General features: G+C 37.6%; 1 protein-coding gene across 1 annotated transcript in view; it reads right to left on the bottom strand.

Moving 5' to 3' along the window:
• Positions 1–774: 774 nt before the first annotated feature.
• Positions 775–11,065, bottom strand: part of uri1 (URI1 prefoldin like chaperone) — a 148,276-nt gene continuing 137,985 nt past the window's right edge. Inside the window, exons 10-11 of the mRNA XM_039763159.1 lie at positions 6,856–7,099; positions 775–1,781 (exon numbers count right to left, since the gene is read on the bottom strand). Of these exons, the coding sequence (XP_039619093.1) occupies positions 1,593–1,781; positions 6,856–7,099 (433 nt within the window). The 3' untranslated portion in view covers positions 775–1,592. The remainder of the gene's footprint in view (positions 1,782–6,855; positions 7,100–11,065) is intronic.

Raw genomic sequence — 11,065 nt, 5'->3', positions numbered from 1 at the left:
AAATAAAATCTGGACACTGAAGCAATCCTCATGCATCTACTGCCTACAGCCATTTTTTTTTTGTTAGAAAAACAGCTCAGGTCCATAGCAAGTACAGAAAGAGAAAAATATCAAGAGTGTTCATACGCTGCGGTGCAGATATACACATGCATATTTATGACTTCATTGTCAACCTAAAAAAGGTTTAAATTAGGACAATATTTTATTTCAAAAGTTCCACGGGTGCCCATAAATATTTATTTTAAACCTAAACTGTTAAAATTATTCAATGTAAATTACTCAATACAAAACATACTAGATAGATTACATAATCACACTCAGAAAAAAATCTCAGATAAAAAATTGTAAGAAATGTGTTTAAATAAAAAAAAAAGGAAGCTTCACTAGTCCAGCATCAGATCCATCTTATTAACATACATTTAAACTTATTAGTCAAATTAACTTTGACTCAAAAGATATTGTGGCTTAAAGTAAGCTTTTCATTAAAGTATATTCACAAGCTACCGCATCAGTCGGGTTAGGTCCGTTCAACAAAGGTCTCGTACAGTTTAAATATGTTCAGGTCATTCTGAAGATAATTAAACATTTATGATGGAGATAAAATATTACTCACATAACAATAACAAATGGAGTGCAATGCTTTACCGCATTTCACTCCAAAAAAATGACAAATCCAGGGATGAAAATAAATTTAATGCATTTTAACAAAACAAACTTTGCAGTATAAGATTTTGTTAGGTTAAAAATACAGACGACGATGGAAGAAAAAAAGCTTAACCCATGAAAAATCATTTTATTTTTTATGTACTTAATCTCATATTTCTGAAGTTTTCTTAAATACATTAAGCAACATTTTTGTTATCAAGAACAGCAAGATGTATATAATGTCCTCCAAAAAACAGATAAGCACACTTTCACAGAAAGACTTCTTTTTAAAGTAAACGGGAAAAGAAGGAAAGAAAAATCAAATATAATGGCTAAATAGCTAAAAACTTAACCAAAAAGAAAAACCAAGCTTAAATAAGTAAACTATTTGGAGCTAATATTGCTGTATTTTTATTTTGCAACCAATGCATCTCTGGATAAAGAATTTAAATGGATACAGTATGTTTAAACAATGTACACAAATTAACATTTTTCATTCAGATGTCCAGCAGAAAATATTATCGAGCAAATTGCTTGATTTTTGCAAACAAATATAATTTCTGAATTGCTGTGTCACAAATATTGGCAAAATATGCATTTTTAAACTAAGCATAAACAAAACTAAAGAGGTTGCTTAAACTTAAGGCAAAATCACATCTTTAAAGGTCCCATATGTTCCCAATACATATTTATTACAGTATTCAAGGACGTTGTATGTAAAACACATTTACAAGAGCATAAGAAAAGACACATGAATCAGACTTTCTATTTCAAAAACTGATAAACTGATTATTGTGGATTTGTATGCTTTATACTACCTTCTGAATATTCTAAATTATTAGAAGCCTGATCTTTGCAAACAAATGTCCTATGTATTATTTCCAGAAACTAGGCATAAGTAAAAATGTATGAAAATTACATGCCATCCCAATTTAAAAAAATTCAAGTCACTTTTGTTGCTGCATCCTGGCAGCTTTAAACTTGGAGACCCTTTTAGATGGCTCTTTTGGCTTCTCTGGTAAAATTTCCTCAGCTTTTCTCTCAGGAATAGTAGGGAGGCCTGGAGGGGTGATGGTCAAGTGAGGAATGGTGGAGGGAAGAACTGGATCTTTCTCTACAACTGTTCCAGAAAATGCCTGTATAATGGGAAAAAAAAACAAATGGTAAAATATGTGTAATATATAATCCCCATATCACAAATATGGTCTGTGCCTACCAACTATAAAGATCTAGACATTAACCCACAATGATGACAAACTAATTTAACAAAGAATTCTATACTTATTTTCAACAGAAAGATTTTGAATTACCTTCTCCTTTACAGAACATCTGGGACATCTACAACAGCAACAATTTATTTATATTGCACAATCTATGCAGTTATTTTTTTTTTAATAATCAGAAATGTTTATCCTTTTTGACATATGCTAATATAAACTTCTATTCACACATTATTTTTGAAATTTGACTTTTTATACAAACTTTAGAAACATAACCTTTCCAAAGTTGCATAATCCAATTCAGAGTGTCAGGTGGAATTGGTCTATCCTATAGAATTATGCATAAGGCAGAAACCAACATTGGACAGGGCACTAATGTATGAGAGAGACAACTCACACCCAACACTGGGCCAATTTATGATTGGCAATACAATTAACAAACCATATAGACTATATAAACTTGACTTGATGTTAGGGACTAGAGAAGACATAAGGAACTCATCTGAATGTACGTCTTATATTTGCACAAGTTTGTGTTTTGTGCGGTCTTTGTATACTTGAAAAAGTGTGTGTAGATTTAAAAAAAGGACTACTGAAGTAAAGGGTTATTGCATGCAAACTAAGCATTGTGCTGTCTTCATTAGAGCAAGATAACTTTGGCATCGAAGATAGAGCTTTCGTTACCACCACCTCCTCCATTCCTTGCACTGCCAGGCTATCCTTCACTGCCATGGACTTGCCAGATTAAATCTTTTGAGACTTATTTAATAGCTGTTGGTTGGGATAAAGTGAGTGATGATCGTAAAACAGCCATATTTATACACTGCCTGCACAGAAGGCTAACATATCTTTAAAACACTTGGAACTGCAGCTGGATATTCCGCATCGGTGAGTCTTCTGGCATCTCACATTTACACGCCTCAAAGTGTCATCGTCTGACGAATTCCATTCCGCCAGCGCGATCAGCAGCCGGGGGAATCAGTTCATCTGTTCGTGGCTGATTTGCGGGGTTTAGCCGGCTTTTGCAATTTTGTTGAGTTACATAACGAGTTTATCAGGGACCAGCTTCTGGAACATGCCAGTAACCCTAAAGTTTGTGAAAGATTACTGATGGCACCAGATGGTACGACTAACGCAATCGACATGGCATTTCAAATTTAATCAGCCTCCAATCTCATAGCCTGACTTGCAGTTTCTCCAGCTCAGCACCAGCCTGCCACACGACAGGTTACTGAGGTGTCCTGTGCTGCCGGCGAGGAGGCGATTTACCTTTGGGACAGCTCAGATATTCACTACATGTGGCGGTTGCAGTCCATTTCTAGACAGCGCAGCAGAACTGTGGCTCTGCTGGTCATATGCCTTGAACTCCGAGCTGCCCCGCAGAGGGACAGAGGGTGCCAGAACTGCGGGAAGCTTAACCACTTTGCTAAAATCTGTTGCTTGGCTCCCGCTTCCTCTGTACAAACAGAACAGTTTTCTGTTTAATTTCTACTTGGACTGCATCAATAACCATTCACTCAAGGAGCTCCACAGCTCCCACCTTTAAAATGTGCATTTTATCTAACTGCAATGTGTGTCTTCCTCTGTTGATGGACACTAGGGCGGTGGTGTCTCTGCTTAACTGGACCACGGTCAGTTTTTCTTTCACCTAACTCTCAATGCTCCTTCTGTTGTTCAGTGCGGTTATGGTTGCGCTAAAATTGGACTAGTTGGCAAACTCTCCCATGCCTATATATACAGTATGGCCAAAAGTACTTGCCTGACCACATTTCATGTTGCACGCCATTATGCCAACTTGCTAGGCCTGAACTTATTTAGAGCTTTGGGATTTACACTCCTGTACACCGAGGGGTCTGCTGTCCTCACTGTCAGCTCACCATGGCTTCAGTAATGGCCAGCTCTTTTAACATAGCTGGGTTGTATCTCAGCTTTTAACAACTAACCACTGCTCAATCCTTCCACATGCCCTGTTATCCAACCTCTCTGCTGAGTTCCTCTTGCCCTCCAGGAGGGTATAATTGCGGAACTGTGCAACCTGTTGGAGGTGGGCATCATTTAACCAGTTAATGCCTCACCTTGGGTCCCAAACCTAGTAATAGTGAAAAAATAAAACAGCTGGGTTATGTGCCTATGCATTGACCTCAGCAGTAATATCAGGTAAATACCCACTGCCCACTGCTGTGGAGCTCACCACCCAGTTCCACGGCTCAAAGGTATTTTTCAAATTGGACCTTCGCCAGGGGTACCAGCAGATTCCTCCCCAAACTGAAAGCAGAGATCTGACTGTCTTTTGTCACCTACAATGGGATGCTTCATTACACTAGGGATCTATTTGGCCTTAACTCTGCCCCAAGCTGTTTTCAGAAGGCGATGTCTACTATCATTGTCGGGATCCCTGGGGTGGTCATCTATTTGGATGGCAGTGAGTGTTCAAGGTATTAACCACTCATTACCTCACACTGAATGGCGATAAATGTGTTTTTACAGTGCCTCGCATAGAGTTTGTGAGATTTAGTTTAACTGCAGATGGCATCTCTCTACTTCAGTCTCATGTGGAAGCAATCCTGTGTATCCACAAATGCAGCTCAGATGGCTTCACTCTTGGAACCACCATCTATTATCTCAGATTTCTTCCACAATACTCTAACACCATAGCCCCAATACATCATCAGAAGAAGAAGACTGTCCCACGGTCCTGGACTCCTGCCTGATCAGAAGCTGTACATCTTTTGAAGGTACAGCTCACACCTTTACCTGTTCTTGCTCATTCCCAACTACAGAATGGTACTGAATGACCCACTGCCTTTGCCTCACAGGCTCTGAGTGCAGCGGAACAAAAGTACTCTGTGGGTGAGCTTGTGAACGATGGCACATGTTTCTTTATGGGCATGCATCCACAAAATACACTGACCATTAGCCACTGACTGACAACCCTATTGTCATCATCAGGCAACGAGCACAAGTCCCACAAAATTTACTGCTGGTCAGAAAGACTGCAGCAGTATAAAATTTACATTACAGTTCACTCCTAGTCATGAAAATGTTGTAAAGGACCTGCTGTCCCGTACTTGCCCCTGCCCCACCACAGACCTAAGAACTGACATAAATGACCCAGAACTTATTCAAATGCTCCACTCTTCGAGCAACTGTGTCCTTACAGGAGCTTCAACAAGCCTCTGAACAGGACCCTGTTCTCTCCTGGCTGTGGATTTTCATTTGCTCAGGTTCATTCTTACAGAATACATGATAAGCTGTCTTGTTGTGTTTTCCATTAGCTAAAGTCTGACAGACAATTTTCAATCTGCTCTGTAGCGTATGTTGTCAAGTTGCGCACACGCTTTCCATTGCATCTCAACTGCGATTTTAGTTCCCTCTCCTCTTTCTCAGATCCCTTTTCAGAAGGAAGTCAGTTTCATAGTTTTTATGAACAGTTCGAAAGTGCCTTTCCACATTTCCTTCTTTGGAATAGCAATGATAGATTGACAGATCAGACAAACGCACTTCGATTGTGACATTGTGAGAGGAAAAAAAAATCCTCTCCCAATTCCACATCAAGCCCATAAACAACAATTTTTTATTTTTTTTAAATCCCTTCTTTAGCCGATATAAATTAGAAGGCTAACTAGATCACTTAGATAGCCGGAGTTTTGCAGTAGCTCGCGCGTTTGATCGAGCATGCGGGATGACCAGTGTGTTAGAAGAAAAGAGATCTCAGACTGGCCGCCCTCTATGTCAATTAAATGGCAAATGCCATAGGGAGGATATATGATAGATAGCATGGAACACACATGAAATGCATGTGTTCCAAATAACGATATAGTATTTATGAAAGGTGTGATTTTGCTTGACCTCTCACTCTATACTACTCCAAGCAACCGACATGCAGGTAAACAAACTTCAGCTGAGAAAACTGTGCGCCGGTTGGGGACGTGATAGCAAACTGCTTGCTGCTTTTCAATACATTGAAAGGACAAAAGACGCTGACGGAGAGGTGAGAAGCGATTTAAGGTGGGACAGATCTACGAGTTTTTTCGTAGGCTCTGGTAATTCTAGTGTTAAACAGCTCAGCCTTAATACTTTCCAGCTCTCTGACAGAACACAGTGGCATGAAAGTGGCATCTGCAAGGTGCCTCCTGCAGTCAGTTCTGATATAGAGAGCAATTTAGACCAGGACTGCCTAGAGGATGTCTGTTCGCTTCCTTTGGCTCCACTGTATCCCCAGCCAGAGCAACCACTTATACAATCTCCTCGACCAGTGACAACTTGATCCTGTCCAGTCTACCTCAAGGACTATGTCAAAGACTTTTAACTTTAGATAATATAAATAAGAAACATTTTTTCAAAAATGGATTTTGTTATGGACAGCCCATAATAAGTAGTGACCTCCTTTAACAATTCACTGTTTGCATTTACATGAAACATACTGTCTTTCTCTCTAGGCATCCCCAGTTCAAGGAAACACTGAAGTATCCTAGTAGAACTAATAAACGAGAAGACAGAAAGAACTCTGTTGAGAACCACACATACCATCACATTTAAAAGATAGCTGTCAGAGATTTTTTTTTTTTCTTCAATTCAAAGTGGTACTGTGAGGCGACACTGTCTCTCACCAGGGTAAACATCAAGTGTATGGCCATGTGGCTGGGTACTTGCATACAACAGCAGATGTGTGACAAGCATGTGTCGAACAGAATTATAAAGGCACACCTTTGACACATAACCATAAACAACTGGGTACATGTGTTTTTTTTTTAAATTTATTTTATTGACTTACCTTTTAACCATTTAAAAAATTCTTACCAGAAATATGCGCAATGTACACACTAAAATGAGTCATTCCTTAACAAACTGAAAACACCCCAACTGTGGTTTATTCACTAAAACGTAAAGAAGAATTAAAAATGTATATAATCAAGAATTTGGTAGTGCTTATTAGAACTTCAATGTAAACTTTAAAGGAAAACAAATAAAAAAGCTAATAAAGACATACTTCATAGGCTCCAGGGAGTGGCTGAGGTCGGCTGGGAGAACTTTCTTCCTCCTCCAGGATACCTTCACTTGCATCACTGTAGGTGGCTTCATCATGGCTTAAACTACGGAGGAAACCACGGCGGTCATCAAACTCTGCAGCACTGCTCTCGCTTGTGTCACTGCACACACTGTTCTCACGGCTTCTTGACTTTAGAATGGATTTCCTGGGAACCATCTCGCCATTCACAACATCTACAAATACCCTGAAATTTAAAGAATATATATGTGTGAGACTGGTCAACCTATGTATTGCAAGCAAATGTTATTGTAACCTGATGTGTCAAATTAATAAGATATTGCAGAATTTTTGAGACAACAGGTGGACTTAAGGGATCGCAAAGTTTTGTATTAAAAATGTCCACAAGCAGTTATCTAGATGCCCAGATATCTAGTGTCACTTCTGTTCACTCAAACCAAACACATGAAGTATAAATGTGAAACACTTTTCATAATGAAATTTCTTTAAGATTGTGACATCAGATATAACTGGTTTAAATACAAATAATTACCTATAAAACCATACATACTACCAGAGGATGAAGTGGGGAAACAAACATTTTAGTAGGAAAATAATTTGATCAAAAAAAAGCAGTCTACATAAACAACAAACAAAAAAAGTCAAATAACGTGTACTTGTGACAAATCCAAAATTAGGCGTTTGGCACAAAGTTCTATGTGCAAATAAACTGTATGATTTATATTTTTTTGCAAATTCATTTAAATATATTTTCACTAAAAATAAAAAAGTACAACAGAAAGGATGCAAACAAGTACATATTGTAAGTCTATCTAGACATATATATTTATGTATGAACAGTTTTAAGAAAGCAATATTTTTCAAATACTACACTGAAAGTAATCTGTACATATAATGTTGAATCAGATGTTTTCATATTTACATGGATTATATAGTTATTGTCTGGAATGTATAAATGACCTTACTTTTCATTTTTATGATTAGCCTAATTAAGCTCAGTGGTGATAAATGAATTTCCTTGCAAAATCTACAAAAGTGCAGTCTAATACACAAGAAACAGCTCACTGCTGCAAGCTCTCTTTTCACATCTTTACACGCAACACAATTTTCTAAATCGCAGACACAGAAAAACATGCACAAAACCAGTAGTGTCATCTCCTTAGAGGAAATTGTTAGTAAAATCCTCTTCTCAGTCAAGTGGCCTCCTTTGAGAGGTATGGATACAGAAATGTAAGCTCCCTAATGACAGACACCTGCCAATATTGGCTTTTCGATCATCTGTCGGCTGGGAACCAGGGAGAAGGAAAATATTTTCTCTTGGGTTTCCCTCCCCCTTTACCAGGATCTAATAATGAACACTATCCGGATCCAGATATTGAAGTGTTCTTATACACAAGTGTCTTACTAATTCAATACAAAATAAATATTTTAAAATTTAAAAGCTAATTAAATTAAGGACAAAACAAAAATAGAGAAAGAGATGTTTATGTTTGGAACTGCTGGAGTTTAAAATTAATAGCAAACTATGAAAGCAAAAGAGATTCATATACTGTTACACTTGTATTACTGCAGCTAATGTGCTAATACCATTACTTCTAAAACTGTTAAAAATAATTTGATGTGAAATGTTCAGGTAAATTGAGTGAAGAAAGTGACTGAAAACTTATCATTACAAGGAATGACGGAATTATTATCTTTTGTGCTTTTGTAGTCAAAGTATTTGAGTCTAATCTCAAATACTACCAACTACAAAAAAAGGGACACAGAATGTTTCAAAAGTAAACAACAAATGCTTACTTGTTTATGTACTTTCTTTCTTAAAGTGAATTAGGTAAAAGGAAAAATGAAAAGATTAAAATATCAGCAACCAGAATAGCAGTCAGTCCTCACAAGACCAAATACAAGAGGAAAAATGTCAATCATCATACTGTTAAAGTACTGGTTACACAAAAAAAGCATTTCAGCAATGGAGTGAACATAAGTCAGGATGTTGGTTTGCTAATTTGGAGATTGTAAGAACAAAACTGAAATCACAGCTTCCATTAATGACTTTTAGTTGTTCAGGAGTCTTGTAAGAAGTCAATGTCAAGCTACGCAAAAGACCCCAAGAATCAACTTACATTACATTCGTGGATACAAGTGTTTTTCTTCGCGTACGCAAACTTCCATGTTCTTCCACTACAAAAATCCTGATCAGAGTGAAAAGTAACGCACGTGCATGCGCCTGCTGTCCCGCCCCAACTCCTCCCAGAATTACGCCTCTTTGAATATGTAAATCAATATAGATAGCCCTTAAGCTCAGCGTTCTGTGAAAAGACAATGGCAAAACCATGAGGAAAAATAGAACAATTTCAGTTAATACCAAGTGGATGTAAGGAAAAACATACTATTTGTTGGTTTAAACAGTGGTATAAACAAGAAAAGGAACCTGATCGGGTGACATAGCATGTCGGAGAAACTCGAATTCTCAAGTTCACAAAGTCGCACAGTGCCCGAAATAAAAAAAGAAGTCACATATCAAAGTCTCCGTGAAAAGGCAAGTCGTAGCCCACCATCTGAGTGTCATATGAAAGCTTATTAAGGTTCAGAGAAAAAAAAAGGCACACAGTGGGCAAAAAGCATGAAATGTCAACTTTAATCTCGAAATTTCCACTTTAATCACATAGTTTATTTTATCATTAAAGTAGAACATCATAAACTTCATCTTAAAATCATTTACTAGTTTCTCGAATCCCAGTGTAACTAAAGTAGTACATTAAATGCTTTATTTTGTATTTGATCTTCTATGTGCTCTGTGTGTGTGAATCACTACGTGTTTCTTAAACCGGCTTTCTCTTCCTCCGACAGGACACAGAATCCATTACATTCGTGATATTACAGCTTTCTAAATAATGAAAATACTGAGATGTATAAGTGATGTAATTTTCATGATGATAGGTGTTAAAGCATGTTATTAAACATGGGAACACGGTGGCGGTGTGATTGTGCATGACCTTCGATGAAATAATTTATTGCAGCAGTACTATCTCTTTCAAGCGTGCTAACCTCCAATTTCTGTCCTTCCTTTTCTTTCTCCAAATACCCAAACACCACACAATCAGCTCTATAATAGACGTTAAGCCATCTGTAAGATTTTAATGCTGATTCTTCAAAACTTTTAAGGAACCTTGAAATATCTTAGTAGTACATGTTTACTTATTCTATCTTTCACGCCAGTCCCTGTGAAGCATTCAGTCCGAGGCAGGAACAATCCGTGAACGGAGTGCCAGATCCTTGCTAGCGTAGTGACACAGTGTCCTTTAACTATTAACAATATAGATTATTTAAATAAAGTTAAAAGTTTTATCTGTATAATATAATAAACAAATTTTGCTGCATTTCGTCTTAAAAATGACATTGTCATCATATGTAAATACATGCTTTATAAAGTGGCTCAGGTTTTGGAATATTATAACTGTATTGCCAAGTGTACAGTGAGGTAATTGTACTTATAAGTACAAACAGTTCTACAAGGAGCAGTTGATGGAGTGATTGATCGTGTTTAGAATTCTTAGGATGAAACTCTTTCTGAACCGTGAGGTCCGTACAGGAAAGGTTTTAAAGCATTTGCCGTGTGAGAAGCAGTTCAAATAGAAAGCATGGCTGAGGCAATGTGTGCTTGATTCTGCATACCGAAAATTCTCTTTCCAATCAGTTGCTCCGAGTGGTGCAGTGAGGGTAATATAGAAAAAGATGATCCGCTGTGGCAACCCCTAATGGGAGCAGCTAAAAGAAGAAGAAGGTGCAGTGAGAGTAACAATGCTAAAGCAGCTATGGTATTTAGAATAGTTTGACCACTCTGTGGACCATTATATCGTTACTGGTTAATTACAATCAGATTCATTAAACTAATAAACAATATGTGGTTAATTTCAGTGTATTTATAAAGCCGCACCAGGGATGTGGATCTGAAAAAGAAAGATAAATCACACAGGAACAGTAGCATTGCTTTGACGCTTGGTGCTGCCAGTCTGCAAAACTGAGCGGAGAACTTGCGTACGATAGGGTATGAGCTACCATGGAAATATGCGTTTAGGTTTTATACATCGCGATTTGAATGTGGAAAATGTTCATACACAACATTTCTGTGCGTAAGCACCGTTTACACATGAGGCCCCTGGTCTGAAAGAAGAAAAAAAAAAAAGCGCTTGAG

The sequence above is a fragment of the Polypterus senegalus genome, chromosome 9 (assembly GCF_016835505.1).
Source record: "Polypterus senegalus isolate Bchr_013 chromosome 9, ASM1683550v1, whole genome shotgun sequence".
Taxonomy (NCBI): Eukaryota; Metazoa; Chordata; class Cladistia; order Polypteriformes; family Polypteridae; genus Polypterus; species Polypterus senegalus.
The sequence above is the reverse complement of the archived record's forward strand: the minus strand, read 5'-3'. Positions and strand labels throughout refer to the sequence as shown.